Below are 15,760 nucleotides of genomic sequence, written 5' to 3' on the forward strand. Positions count from 1 at the left end.
TTGCCCCTTATGTTTCTCTCCAATCCCGCTGATGAAGGAGCTGGTGTAGTTCCGTTGGCAATGGCCCCCCCCTGGTTCCTTGAAATTTTTCACACATGAACCTAGATGTATGAATGCAAATATCAAACAGTTGTCCGTCTTTCGGATAAGACGTTAAACCGAGCCCCCGTCTTCCCTCTCAGGTGGACGTAAAAGATCCCCTGACCCTATTTCGACAAACAGCAGGAGAGTCCTCCCTGGTGGCCTGACCAATATTTATCCCTCAGCCAATATCAATAAAATATTTGGTCACTACCACATTGCTGGTTGTGGGATCTTGTTCTGCGCTAAAATAGCTGCCGCGTCTCCTACATTCCAGCAGTGACTGCACTTCAAAAGGTACTTCATTGGTGGTAAAGTCCTTTGAGACATCTTGATATCGCGAAAGGTGCCATATAAATGCAAGTCTTTCTATTACTTTTTCTAATTCAATCACAGCATGGATCAATGTTGCACTCACCCAATGTCCACTAGCACAAAGCTTCCAGTTGGGTTCAATGGATAGTGAAAGTGGGCAAGAACCCTGGATGATTTCTTCACCCCTTTCCTTAGCCCAGAGGTGTTAAGGCTAATCATAGAGATCCTGTCTCCGGGGAGGTATGTCTGACTCTTAAATGCCCTCTGAAATGGCCTAGCATGCACTCAGTTCAAGGGCAATTAGGGATGGGCAATAAATGCTGGCCTAGTCAGTGACGCCCACATCCCATGAACAAATAAAATAAAGTCCAACTGAGTTTTGATCGTAAACCAGTTGTGGACCATAACTACTCTTATAGCAGACGGAGCAGGGCTTGCAGTGCCTCTGGAACCAGCTGAATTGGAATAACCCATTCCAGTTTTACAAATATTGCTTCCTTAAAAGGGCTTGTCATTAGTCCTGGTTGGGATGAAGTCAGCCACTTAGCGTCAAACTAACAGCAAGCAGCTCAGAAGATGACTTCAGCTGGAACACAGCAGAGGCCCTTCGCACTGAAGTGTAGTGTGCCCGAGCTCTCAGGGGTTACAATAGAGTAAACAAGGAGAAACTGGTTCTCTGGCAGGAGGGTTGGTGACCAGAGGACACAGATTTGAGGTTATTAGCAAAGAAACCAGATGGGAGATGTTTTTATACAGTGAGTTATGATGTTTTGGAATGCACTGCCTGAAAGGTCGGTGGAAGCAGATTCAGTCGTAATTTACAAAAGGGAATTGGATACGTACTTGGAAAAGAAACATATGCAGAGATATGGAGAAAGAGCAGGAGAGTGGGACTAATTCGATTGCTCCTTCAAAGAGCTGGCACAGGTACGATGGGCCGAATGCACATATCCTGTGTTTTAAGATTCTGAAGCCAATCTGTACCAAGACAGACATGATTCTAGTGACAGTGCGACAATCTTACCTTTAAGCAGCAAGGGAACAAAAGGAATAAGGGGAGGGTTCATTCTGGCAATGGTGTCTCTGTAGGATTTATGATTACGTGAGGGATCCTGCAAAAAAGAAAAGTAATTTCATAGTTAGGTATAATAAAACTGAGAATACCCACGTCATTTATCTGCCTTCCTGAATATTGGACCGAATTTTCCTGGTTCAAAGTCTTGCATGAGACATTGTGCCACAGGCCATGAGAGATATGTTGCCGCAATTTGGATCTGGGATGAAGTCCAGCCAGAGAAGAACGGAAGGGTGTTTGCCTTCTGCAACTGATAGTGAAACTATTAGCCCAGTGAAGAGGGAGGGGCCAGTACCAGCCGTGGACTTTAAATATTACACCAACTGTGGTGCAATGGCAATTTCCTTTCCTGCATTATAGAGGGGGCGGCCATGACATATGGCTCAACATAATTCTAAAGCTGATAGATGAACAGTCAATCAAAAGGTGGAGAGCTCAATACTATTCAATAGACCAAGGGCTGGAAGTGTACAATCTCAGTAGACAATCCAACCACTATGGGTGGGGGTCAGTAGTTTGCAAAGGGCTCCTGCTGACTTTCCAAAAGTGCGAGTGCCCATTTAGCATCTGGTCAGTTCCAATGAACGTCTCCCTCATGGGGATTATTTGTTATATGCAAATGAGCGTGAAAATCCAACATCCCCAACCGCTGGGACAGACCATCTAATCCAGAGTGTCCGCTACTCACCGTTAAGCTCTCGAATTTCTGGAACAGCTTTTTGCATTTTGCAGGCAGTTTCTGTAAAGCAAACAAGACAAAGTGGAAATAAAAATGTTATTTTTGGGAAGTTCAGTAAAAATCAGAAGCTGTCAGGGACAGCGCATTCCACTTGGGCTACATGTGCTATTTACAAGCTCGCGTATCACGCTAAAATCTAGCTTGATAAAGACTCACAGTGACCAACATTAAGGCCATGAAAAACTCTTGGGTTGATGAACAAGTGATCTCTCTCTCGCCCTTCAACCTCTTGCTTTCCATCTGAAACTTCCTTCTTTCTCTATCTTATCTGAACCAATATCATCATTGTTTTTAGAAACTTTCCTCTTTTGCTACACTCCATGATCCTGCACGATCTTCCTCCACCCCATGCCGTTACCTCTTGGCATCACTGTCCCATCATCTACTCACTTTCCCAAGCCCTTAGCATTTATATTCATATGTGATGCTGCTACCTTCTTCTGGAGAGAGAAGTTTATGTGCCATTCTCTCACTTGTACATTCCGGTAGGGGAGAGCTAGTCTCAGTCGGCTGTTGGGCACTATAGAGAGCAAACATATGGGACTGTGCTCTCCACACTACAAAACCAGCCTCCCTTATCCTGAAGACAAGATTGTACAGCCACTTTTTCGCTGAGACTGGACATGCTCACACAATGGATCGCAGCCAATGGACAACTGCGTGTCTGTAATCAGCAGCACTTCAATAGTGTAAAAGCCCCTTCCTCCCAAAATCGACAACTATGGATATTTTAGCCGCCACAACCACCTACATTCACATAGTGCCTTTAACTTGGCAAAATGGCCATGATGGTTCACAGTTGGGGGAAAAGTGAAATTAAGCTGAAGTGCAGTCAAAGACATCGATTTTTGAAGTTAGAAAGATATAGAGCAAAGCGGAGGGTGCTCAAGAGAGCAGACGATAAATGGTTGAAACTCTGAGCTGATTATAGAGGGGAGAGGATTGCGCAGTAGAGCATATTTAGAAAAGTGGAAGACACACAGTAGGGACATAAGACTGAAGAAGGTTGTGAAAGTAGGATAGACAAGGTCATTTGAAGGATTCAAAGACAAATATTTTGAAAAAATTAAGGCTTTAGGGGACGGAAGGCCATCAAGAATTGGGATGATTGGTCAGTTGGATGAGAGGTGGGGAATAGAGCTCAGGATGAGTTGAAGTTTATTTGTTGGAGTTTACTTGTCAGTTTGGCTGAGCTGGGTAGCACTGTCTTGCCTGAGACTGAAGATTGAGAGTTCAGGCTCCATTCCAGCAAAGGAGAGGGGAGGAGAAAAGTCCAGGCCAGAAAACAAAATCTTCCATTTGTGATAATGAATCTGGTGAACTAGATAGCAGAACACCAAAGATAGTCAGAAAACTTAATGGATTAATTAGTAATATTAACATGTTCATAATAACTGTGATAATGAGTATAAACAATGCAATACATAGAATTCAGGCACACTTTGATTGTTCTGTGGTCCACTTACCTCCCAGGTCAGACAGAGGCGGCTGACTGCTGCATTGCACAAACCCATGATGATGGCAAAGAACGAGAACAGGTTCTGCTTCTCCTTACAGCTGGAGGGTGAAGGAGACATTAGGATTGACATGGAAAAACAGGTGAAACATTGCTGACTAACAGGGAAGGGCAAATCAACATAAGTGTTTTCTCACGTCTAAGTCCAGTAACGAGCACCCAAGGTGCTTCACAGCTTGGTCTAAGGAAAGGAGTTGCTAAACCAGGAAAGGAGTGACTGGGAGGGTGACAAAAGCCGCTTGGAAAAGATGGGTTTTGCAGAAGCTTCTCAAAGGTGAGGCGGAATGCTAGAAGGGTTTAACAAGGTAAAGTCTGAAGCCAAAGGTTAGGGTCGCCAGTAGCCAGGAAATATCAGTTTCAATAATTGGGAATCAAAGATCCCTCTGTTCATAGCTATATTCAACAAAGCATGTCAAATCATCAACTAACACTTATATATCACCTATAATGCAGTAAATGTTCTCAGGCACCTCACAGGGGACAGGCAGACATCAAGACTCTATTTTTTCTCTGCTGGTCCAGTCTCTTCCCACCTACATCCGTGACTCTTTTACACCCTACGTCATTTTGACAATTTCCAGTTTCCTGGCCCCAACCGCCTCCTCTTCACTATGGACGTCCAATCGCTCTACACCTCCATCCCCCACTAGGACGGTTTGAGTGCTCTCCGCTTCTTCCTTGAACAGAGGCCCAACCAGTCCCCATCCACCACCACCCTCCTCCGCCTGGCTGAGCTTGTTCTCACATTGAACAACTTCTCCTTCAACTCCACTCACTTCCTTCAAGTAAAAGGTGTTGCAATGGGTACCCGCATGGGTCCAAGCTATGCCTGTCTTTTTATGGGATATGTCAAACAATCCTTGTTCCAGTCCTACTCAGGCTCCCTCCCCCAACTCTTTTTCCAGTACAATGATGACTGTATCGGTGCAGTTTCCTGCTCCCGCCCCGAACTGGAAAACTTTATCAACTTTGTTTCTAATTTCCACCCTTCTCTCACCTTTACATGGCCCATCTCCGACACTTCCCTTCCCTTCCTTGACTTGTTCTCTATCTCCATCTCTGGTGAAAGGCTGTCTATTAATATCCATTATAGGTCTACTGACTCCCACAACTACTTCGACTACACTTCTTCACACCCTGCCTCCTGTAAGGACTCCATTCCATTCTCCCAGTTTCTCCGTCTCCAACGCATCTGCTCTGATGATGCTACCTTCCATGACAGCGCTTCTGATGTCTTCCTTTTTCCTCAACCGAGGTTTCCCCCCCCACTGTGGTTGACAGGGCCCTCAACCGTGTCTGGCCTATTTCCCGCAGCTCTACTCTCACCCCCTCCCCTCCCTCCCAGAACTGCGACAGGGTTCCCCTTGCAATCACTTTGCAACCCATCAGCCTCCATATCCAAAGAATCATCCTCCGCCATTTCCGCCACCTCCAGCGTGATGCCACTACCAGTCGCATCTTCCCCTCCCTTCCGCTGTCAGCATTCCGAAGGGATCATTCCCTCCGTGACACCCTGGTCCACTTCTCCATTACCACCACCACCTCGTCCCCTTCCCATGGCACCTTCCCCTGCAATCGCAGGAGGTGTAATATCTACCCATTTACCTCCTCTCTCCTCACTATCCCAGGCCCTAAACACTCCTTTCAGGTGAAGCAGCGATTTACTTGTACTTCTTTCAATGTAGTATACTGTATTCGCCGCTCACAATGTGGTCTCCTCTACACTGGGGAGACCAAACGCAGACTGGGTGACCGCTTCGCGGAACACCTCCGCTCAGTCCGCAAGCAGGACCCTGAGCTTCTGGTTGCTTGCCATTTCAACACTCCCCCCTGCTCTCATGCTCACATCTCTGTCCTGGGATTGCTGCAGTGTTCCAGTGAACATCAACGCAAGCTCGAGGAACAGCAACTCATTTACCGATTAGGCACACTACAGCCTGCCGGACTGAACATTGAGTTCAATAATTTCAGAGCATGACAGGCCCCCCATTTTACTTTTATTTTTAGTTATTTTTTTCTTTTTCCTTTTTTTTTTGTGTTTATTTTATTTTATTTCATCTTAGTTTGTTGAGTTTGCTTACCCACTTTTTTTTTCATGTTTGTACTTGCGTCTGTTCAATTTTCAGTCCATTAACACCTTTTCTGTACTAATGCTTTGTCTTTCAACACACCATTACCATATTGTTTGCCTTTGCTCCACGACCTTCTGGTCAGCTATTTTGTGACCATGTCCTATTTACACCTTCTCCTTTGTTATCTCTTGCCCCACCCCCGCTTTACTTGCTTATAACCTTTCACGTTTCTAATATTTGCCAGTTCTGAAGAAGGGTCACTGACCTGAAACGTTAACTCTGCTTCTCTCTCCACAGATGCTGCCAGACCTGCTGAGTATTTCCAGCATTTCTTGTTTTTATATCAAGATGAGTAGCACAGCTAAGAAAAAGAACTTAAAGTCTAGCCAAAAAGATAGGTTTTGATGGAGCTTTAAAAGGGTAAGGAGAGACGGAACAAGGCAGAGGAGTTTAGGTAGGAAGCTTTAGAGATTAGGGCTGCGATTGGTTAATGTCTGTGACATTGATGGAGGGACCAGGGATGCATGGGAGCCAGAAATAAGACTAAAGGCCGAGATGGACGTAAAAGATCCCAAGACACTATTTTGAAGAAGAGCAAGGTGTTTTCCCCCAGTGTCTTGGCTGATCTTTATCCCCAGCCACTAAAACATATTTTCTGGTCCTTATCACATTGCTGCATGTGGGATCTTGCTGTCTGCAAATTGACTGCCGAGTTTCCTACATCCTATACAACAGTGACTGCACTTCAAAAGTAATTCCTTGGCTGTAAGGAGCTTTGGGATGTTCTGAGGTTGTGTAAGGCGCTATTTAAATGCAAGTACTTTCTTTCTTCCAACTGCAAAAATAAATACTGGAGAAGATCCTTAAAGCTGCAAGGGCCAGTAGGAATTGTCTTGCAGCAGCTGGATGATTTCAGTTCAGACAGTTCAGAGTTGGGATGACAGAGATGCAAAGTAGGAGAGTGCAAGTGTGTGCGGGATCCAATCCTGTCAGGGTGCCTCACCACACAGCAGAAGCTTGGGCAGGCCCTGCCTAAAATTTTCCAACCAGCATTTTAAAGTTGTCAGAAAATCATGGGCAGCACATGACCAACTTTCTGCTCTTGGACAGTGAGACTCACTGCTAAATTGGAAAAGTATCCTTTGAAAGTAAGTTTACATGTGCAAAGATGCAGATGAATATATCTGAATAGAATTAATTTTTTAAGGCTAATTTAATATTAATTATTACTGTTACTGCATTTCTCAGAGGGTCTGCGCCGCCTACCAGTATTAGGTAATGATGTGACCCTGTTGAGTTTATCGCCCCGTGTGGATTAACAGTGTTTAGAGTGCTTGGAAGGCTCTGCTACGTGCTCATGCTTGCTGCTGTGTTTGTGAAAGTTACGATGGAACATCTATTACTGTCGGTTAGTCATTAACTAGCGAAGTTTTACTGATGACAGATGTTCAATTCTACACATTAGATTTCCAATGTTGATGTTTAGGTCACCTGAACAGGTGCTGAGGGAGCTGTCAGGTTAAGGAATGTGAATTTTAAAGAACTGGCCTCATTGTGTAAGTGACTGTATGTCACCTGCTGTGTGATTCACTGGGTGGAGTCAGTGAACCCTGGACCTGACACACAGACACCCCTTAAATTCTGGGAATGGCAGATGTTGTGGTTGCCCTGAAAGTGAAGCCTCTGATTATCATGTGCGATCTGTGTGATATGTCTAGACTGCCTGCAGAAGGTAACATCTGATTAATGCTGGGTAGAGCACTCCCCTTGCCTTATCACAAACAACATCCTTTATCTCAACTGCTTCAGCTCATACACCTGACAAGGGCAATTCTTTATCACTTCTAGTAAACTGAAGGATTTCTTTTTTCTGTCCCTCCTCTCTTGACTTGTGGACACAGGCACGGGATGAAACATGAGTGACTCCTCGTCTAAATGGCATGCTGCTAAAACCATATTGTTACAATTCTTCAAAAGCAAAAAAGGTGTTACAATTCTTAATGCATTCTACCGGCTTTCCTGGTCCCCTCCCTAACAGACACTAATTGCACCCTTTAATTCCAGGTGAGCACTTACAGAGCAGCGATATTAATGAAGGTTTTGAGAAGCTGCACTCGTTTGCTGAGGCGTTCACACATCAGTATTTCGGTAGCGACCCAGTGCTGCACCTCACTGCACCGCTGCAGCACCAGCTCCAAGTTCGCTGTTCGTCTCCGAATGCTCTCATTCCGGAAGACATAATGGATCAGCTCCAGCTGTAAGGAAATGAGCATGCATGTTAACACAGCATAGAATTTACAGCACCGAAACAGGCCATTTTGGCCCAACTGGTCTATGCCGGTGTTTATGCTCCACACGAGCTTCCTCCCACTACTCTTCATCGAACCCCATCAGCACATCTATTCATTTGTCCCTCATGTGTTTATCCAGCTTCCCCTTAAATACTCTTTGCTATTCGACTTTCCGATTTCCCTTTAAGCTGTACGCAATAAGTAATATTATACAGTGAGGTTTGAAAACGTGCAGGAGGGCCCTAGGCTTTGTACCTCATGAACGCAATTTAGAAGCTCCCAGTCAAAAGTCGTGATCTGATTGGCCATTTCCACCATGTTCATTTCGTTAACTTCTGGCCCTTCATGAGGGAGACGCTCGACAGCTGGCGGCGGAACCTGTGGTTAACACGAGACGGGAGAAACAAGAGTCAGTATTCACACAGCACGTAGTCAGTGTTACATTTGCCATCATTTTAAGCAAGGATGAGGGCTCCTATTTAATAGTGAATGTCATCATTTTAGCTCCTGAAGGTATAATGTGACATAAAAGCTGATAAAAAATCAAGGATGAGAATTTTAAATGTGATGGGATGTTTCTGCCTCACCAGTGATTCCACAGACTCCCTTGTGCAGGCGAACAGATGAGTGTTAACGCCCAAGGTCGTAAACACGGAATCCTCGTCCGACCGAAACATCGTTTTCTCTGCAAAATTAAAGCAAAATGTTTGAGCATCACGTTGGAAACACAGGCTCTGTGTTACTAAGGCAACAAAGAATCAGAAGATGGAGGTGCGTCAGAGAGTTTTACCAGTCCTGGCTGAAAGTTTTGGCCTCGGTTGAGGGAATAATATGGACATATTTGAAATTTTTGCTTGGATAATTGTTATCAGCTTTGATTTTCACCTTCCTTATAATCCAGTCACCCTTTTACATAGAGTCATAGAGTTATGCAGCACAGAAACAGGCCCTTCGGCCCATCGTGTCTGTACCGGCCATCAAGCACCTATCCATTCTAATCCCATTTTCCAGCACTTGGCCCGTAGCCTTGTATGCTATGGCATTTCAAGTGCTCATCTAAATATTTCTTAAATGTTGTGAGGGGTCCTGCCTCTACCACCTCTTCAGACAGTGTGTTCCAGATTCCAACCACCCTCTGGGTGAAAATAGTTTTCCTCAAATCCCCTCTAAACCTCCTGCCCCTTACCTTAAATCTTTGCCCCCTGGTTATTGACCCCTCCGCGAAGGGAAAAAGTTACTTCCTATCAATGTCCCTCATAATTTTGTAACCTCAATCATGTCCCCCTCAGCCTTCTCTGCTCTAAGGAAAACAACCCTAGCCTTTTCAGTCTCTCTTCATAGCTGAAATGTTCCAGCCCAGTCAACATCCTGGTGAATCTCTTCTGCACCTTCTCCAGGGCAATCACACCCTTCCTATAATGTAGTGCCCAGAACTGTACACAGTACTCTAGCTGTGGCCTAACGAGCGTTTTATACAGCTCCAGCATAACCTCCCTGCTCTTATATTCTATGCCTTGGCTAATAAAGGCAAGTATCCCATATGCCTTCCTAGCCACCTTATCAACCTGTGCTGCTGCTTTCAGTAATCTATGGACAAGTACACCAAGGTCCGTCTGACCCTCTGTACTTCCTAGGGTCCTACCATCCATTGTATATTCCCTTGCCTTGTTAGTCCTCCCAAAATGCATCACGTCACACTTCCCAGGATTAAATTCCATTTGCCACTGCTCCGCCCATTTTACCAGCCCATCGATATCTTCTTGTAATCTAAAGCTTTCCTCCTCACTGTTTATGACTCCACCAATTTTTGTGTCATCTGCGAACTTACTGATCATACCTCCTATATTCATGTCTAAATCATTAATGTACACTACAAACAGCAAGGGTCCCAACACCGATCCCTGCGGTACACCACTGGTCACAGGGTTCCACTCACAAGAACAACCCTCGACCATTCGCCTCTGCCTCCTGCCAAGAAGCCAATTTTGGATCCAATTTGCCAAATTGCCCTGGGTCTTGTCTTTCAGATGAAATGTTAAACCATTTTCTCTCTCAGGTGGATGTAAAAGATCTCCAGACACTATTTGAAGTGAAGCAGGTGAATTCTCTCTGGTGTCCTGGACAATATATATCCCTCCACCAAGATCACTAAAACTGATGATCTGATCATTAATTTATTGCTGATTGAGGGATCTTGCTGTGTGTAAATTAGTTTCTGCATTGCCTACAATACAACAGTGATTACACTTCAAAAGTACTTCATTGGTTGTAATGCGCTTTGAAATGTCCTGAGGCTGTGAAAGGTGAAAAGTAAATGCAAGCCTTTCTTTCTCTTCTACTCTTTTTAAACTTGGTGGTGTCCTACATTACCAGCCTTGGCCTATGGCTAGGGTACTCAATAAACTATACCTAGACCTGATGTTGACAGGTTAACCGCTGACGCACATGTGTAGTATACTTCAAGAGTCAGGAGTATCTTATATTTCAGAGAGTTTTGTACAAACGGAGTTCTTCAGCAGATGTGAGGAAAGACAGTGTGACTCATTTACAGCAATTTACTGATTCATTTTTGCAGAAAGCACACTTAAGTAATGTTCATTTAACAGAAGAGATGAAGGGATGGCATGGGATAATACTATGAAAACCACACTGCCCCACTGAAAACCAAGATAGTTGGAATCCCACCAACAACAGGCAGAGGCTCAGGACAAAAGAGTAGCACCAATATTTACTGAGTATCAATGTATAAGCTGGACCTACAAAGAGAAAGGGTTTCACACATGTCGAGTAACAAGGTCTTACCCCCCGACGATCTTATAGCAACCAGTAGCAGGTTCTTGTGCACCGGCTCCTTTGACTCTTCTTCTGAGTGCTGAAGTTTTTCAGCTACAGACAACACAATCTCCTGGACCGATGCTGATAGTCTGCTCTTGATGGTCACGTAGGAATGGTCACTTGCGTAAACACGGCAGAAAACTGGTGGGGGAGGGGGAATGAAATGAACAGCAGTGTCAGGGTAATTCAGATAGAATCTGGCATCTTAGCAAACACAAAACATGGTCTGAACAGAACCAGTAACAACAGAACCTTTTCCTTTAAGAACCACGTACAGTTCTGTCTGTCGTTTATAGGATATGTCCAAGTCCATTTAATTTTCGCTTTCCACTAACATTTCAGCCAGACTGCGCTGTACCTGACTAAATACTACATTTAGGTTGTTATAACTCAGATCGCCAGGCAGTTAAGGATATAACTGGAACCACAGTTCTGCATGAGGATTCTTTGCCTGGTGTCATGCAATCACTCCCTGCTAGCTTATCTCCTCTCCTTTGCTGTGTGCAAATTGGCTGCCATGTTTCCTACATTACAACAGTGACTACACTTCAAAAGCTTTTATTTACAGAGACACACATTACATATCGTGTATGTCCAGTCCAATAACCCAGACTGCGATCTTCACTTTGCTAGTGTAAATTATTATTCTGTTGTCAGATTTGGATTCCCACAATTAATGAGCAGAAAATTATGGATCTGTGAATTGGGCACATGCCTGAGTTCCCAATAAGCACTCCCATAGAAATGTAGCAACATAGGAACAAGAATTGGCTATTTAGCCCTTCAAGCCTGTTCCGCCATTCAATGAGATCACGGCTGATCTGTGACCTAGCTCCACAAAGCTGCCTTTGCTCCATATCCCTTAATACCTTTGGCTCACAAAAATGTACCAATCTCATCATTTATCGGTCAATAAAATTAACAACTGATCTAGCATCAATTGCCGTTTGTGAAAGAGAGTTCCAAACTTCTACCATCCTTTGCATGAAGAAGTGTTTCCTAATTTCCCTCCTGAAAGATCTGATTCTATTTTTCTGACAATGCCTCCAATCCTAGACTTCCCAACCAGCAGAAATAGTTTCCCCCAATCTACCCTATCTGTTCCCCTTAATATCTTGAAAACTTTGATCAAATCATCCCTTAACCTTCCAAGTTCCAGGGAATACAACCCTAGTTTGTGTAATCTCTCATAATTTAACCCTTGGAGTTTAGGCATTATTCGAGTAAATCGACACTGTAGGCCCTCCAAAGCCAATACCAATACATCCTTCCTAAGGTGTGGTGCCCAGAACAGCTCATAGTACTCCAGGGTGTGGTCTAACCAGGGCTTTGTATAGCTGAAGTAGGACACCTGTGCTGGGAACAGTAGAGAGGAAAATTTACACCACAGTTCTGCATGAGAAGTCTTCACTTGGCGTCAGGCAATCACTCCCTGCTAGTTTACCTCCTCTCCTATGGGATCTTTCTGCGTGCAATTTGGCACTCATGTTTCCTACATTGCAGCAGTGACTACACTTCAAAAGCACTTCATTGGCTGTAAAGCATTTTAGGATGTCCTGAGGTCATGAAAGATGCTTTAGAAATGCAATTTTTCTTTTTTTAAATGGGTTTATTTAATTAGCAATTATCCTGCTTCATGTTGTGAATTTTTTGATGCCACAGCTCTTGCCTGAGTGGAGTCATACACTTGGAAGCTCTTATGATGTTGATTCATCACCTGCCTCTTACCTGAACACACCAGAGCAGCGGCAACAACTGTTTTTGCATTTCTGAATCAGCAAGTGAATCAGTGCTTCTTGGTCACAGCTCAATGCAAACCAGCTCAGCATGAATGTATCTATGAGTTTCAGTGAGAGGGCGTACCCACTTAACATGGGTTGCTTCAGTTTGACTGAAAGCATTTACCTGTCTAACATGAGTTTGGTTCACGTGTGCCTGTTTCAGTTCAACGCAGCTCCTCATACAGTAACAATGAAGAACGATTGAAACTTACTCTCATCTGTGCCACGTAGAGGCTCCCTCTGCTGTAGGCAGATATCAGTACGACTGAAGTGACGGAACAGGGGCTTAATCTGTTAAATAGAGAGAGAGAGAGAGAGAGAGAGAGAGAGTGTGTGTGAGAGCATAAACATCCTTTTGCTGTCTCCTAAATATCAAGTAGAATTTCTATTCATTAGAATTAACATATTACTGAACAGTTTATCGAGAAAAGCCTAAAAATACTTTGCAGAACTTATAGCAGAAAGGGCTGTCCATTACATTGCAGATTTCTTCCTCTGTTCCTCTCTAACCATTTTGCATCTCTGGTTGGTTCCCATTATCATCACAGAAGCAAATCGTAATGCTGTTATTTAGAGCTGAGTTGCTCAGTATTACCAGACCGTGCTTATCTTAAGGTACCTTCTAGGTCCTTGCAGCAGTTACATTTTCTGGCCTTTTGCCCATCCAATGGTGACACAGCCTTCAGCCACCTAGGCCCCATTGTTGGTAAAGATCTATCTAAAGGCCACCAATTTCCTATTTCTTCTCTTGCCTCTCCAAGCGCACCTGTGAGACTGTGCTTTCATTGCTCGCTCTCACTGCTCGCCTTATCGCTCTCCTTTGTGAAGCAGACTGGGGTGGTTACGACATTAAAAGTACTGTTTAAATGCAGTAAATGGATAATCTTGGGCAACACTTCAGTGCAGTAATAAGGGAGCACTGCAATGTCTGAAATGTCACCTTACCGGTGAGATGTTAAATCAAGACCATCTTCCTGTTTTGAGATGGACGTAAAAGATCCCCTAACATTATCTGAACAAGAATAGGGGAGTGCTCCTGATGTCCTGGAGAACGTTTATAAATAGAAATTACCACATGGTAATAGACCACTGACCCCAACCAGTCTGTGTCTGTGATTACCCACCGCATGAGCAAATAATCCTGCCCTGTTCCCATATTTCTTTATCCTCTTTTCTTTCAGCCACCTATTCAATCTAATCTTGAATGTTGACATAGTTTCTGCCTTAGTCAAGGACCCTGGAATTAAATTGCACAGCCTAAGATCTCTATGTAAAAAGCTTTCTCTTGCTCTCTCGCTTCTCAATCTGTTACCTTTAATCCTGTACCTACTGTAGATTGACTAGTCATTCCTTTTAGTGGAATCTTGCTGTGTGCAAATTGGCTGCCATTTTTGTCTACATAATGACAGTGACTACATGTCAAAATAACTCATTGGCTATTGGTTGTGAAGCACATTTTAGACATCCTGAAGATGTGAAAAGTGCTAGCTAAAGGTGCGTTTTCATAACTTGTTGTGAGTCTTGTGACCCACTAAATGCATGAAGCCAATTTGGCTCTTCTGGTGTTATGGAATTACACAGATATCACAACATGGAAACAGGCTGTTTTAGCCCAAACAGTTTGTGTTGATGTTTATCCCCTACACGAGCAGTGCCATCCTCCTTTGTTCCTCTTTCCTTCAAACACCTATTCTTAAATATTCACACAGTCTCTGCTTCAATCACTAACTCCAGCATTCCACAGCCCACAAACTTCTGTGTAAAAGAAGTTTCTCCTGCTCTTTGTCTTAAATCTCCTATGTTTAATAGCATCAAGATATCAATATTCTTAATAACTATCTACTCAAAATGCTTAAGATTTGAATGGAGAACTGTAATGCCTTGAGTATACTACAGACATGGTCTCCATATTCCTAACTAATGTTCTATGAGTCTATGGTGAGTGTGTCAGGTAGGATAAGATGAACAGTGAAAAGTAGAGTACAAAGGCTAGTAATAGTGTCGCTCTCCCAAACCTGGATTTTTATTAGCAGTAAGGTAACAAATGGATTTTTAAAAATAATAAGCAATTGAAGTTTCATTTATTATCCCTTCTCCTTCTAACGCTCTCTTTGCTCACTACCATAGTGATTGGGTTCAGTTCCACTGACCATGTTGAGCTGCAAGTTCTGGCCAATCCAGTAAACTTATCTCCATTCCACTACATCAAAAGGCATAACTCACTTTTTTTTAAATAAGTTAAATTTGCATTGTTTGGACCAAGAGGAGGGACATCAGTGCTGGGAAGTGTAATACTTCCCATTTTGAAACTCTTCTTTTCAGGAGGAGCACAGGTCAGATGTAGAATACATTAATTTAATCTCAGAGGAGTTCCTGGTGTGGGTGTTTGTATTTTATCAGATTAGCCGTCCTCATGGGTCCTTTGAATGAGATCGCCAACTCATTGCCATTTTGTGCCATAGTTTTGGGCTACGTGCTCACTGGGTTCAATTCTGGCCCACGAAAAGCATGAGCTAATTTAATACATCCAATGTCATGATGCCAATGGCATTATGATAACTGTAAGGTCAACAGCTACCCAATTAAAAGGTTCAGAGTGAAACCTAGAGCTAAAATGAAATTGATATGCTGCTCACATGGTCATGAGTCTGGCCTGAGATTTCCTACACTTATTTCACATAGGTCAGTAGGCAGAGGTCTTCAAACAATCAATCTAGGCTGGATTCAACATAAAACTCTGTGTGTTATCTCACCACTCCCCTCAGTTCCTTTTATAAACAATCCACCCATCAGTTCATTCTTTAACTATATATAAAATGAGGGGAGGTTTTACCTGTTTCTTTCTCAAGTGGCTGCATTCCTCAGGTGGCCTGCATTTGAGGTAAATAAACGGTGTTAATGCTGTAGCCTGTGTCGCACTGAGTCAGTGTTACAATACAGGGTAGAGAAAAATGTTTAGGCACTTAAGTAAACACCCACACAGCACTGTCAACAACTAATAGAGTGTTAACAAACCTCACCATTTTAATGAACTTCTCAGGATAATTCCACCAAT

General features: G+C 43.5%; 1 protein-coding gene across 3 annotated transcripts in view; it reads right to left on the bottom strand.

Moving 5' to 3' along the window:
- The window catches only part of rapgefl1 (Rap guanine nucleotide exchange factor (GEF)-like 1), a 76,868-nt gene that overhangs the window by 5,933 nt on the left and 55,175 nt on the right, over positions 1-15,760 (bottom strand). For all 3 annotated transcript variants that reach the window (XM_068013008.1, XM_068013010.1, XM_068013009.1), the window contains 9 exons: positions 15,539-15,575; positions 12,918-12,996; positions 10,892-11,065; positions 8,677-8,774; positions 8,345-8,467; positions 7,875-8,053; positions 3,677-3,767; positions 2,160-2,210; positions 1,421-1,508 (listed from right to left, as the gene is read on the bottom strand). In XM_068013008.1, the coding sequence (XP_067869109.1) occupies positions 1,421-1,508; positions 2,160-2,210; positions 3,677-3,767; positions 7,875-8,053; positions 8,345-8,467; positions 8,677-8,774; positions 10,892-11,065; positions 12,918-12,996; positions 15,539-15,575 (920 nt within the window). The remainder of the gene's footprint in view (positions 1-1,420; positions 1,509-2,159; positions 2,211-3,676; positions 3,768-7,874; positions 8,054-8,344; positions 8,468-8,676; positions 8,775-10,891; positions 11,066-12,917; positions 12,997-15,538; positions 15,576-15,760) is intronic.

This window comes from Heterodontus francisci, chromosome 33 (genome assembly GCF_036365525.1).
Source record: "Heterodontus francisci isolate sHetFra1 chromosome 33, sHetFra1.hap1, whole genome shotgun sequence".
NCBI classification, from domain to species: domain Eukaryota; kingdom Metazoa; phylum Chordata; class Chondrichthyes; order Heterodontiformes; family Heterodontidae; genus Heterodontus; species Heterodontus francisci.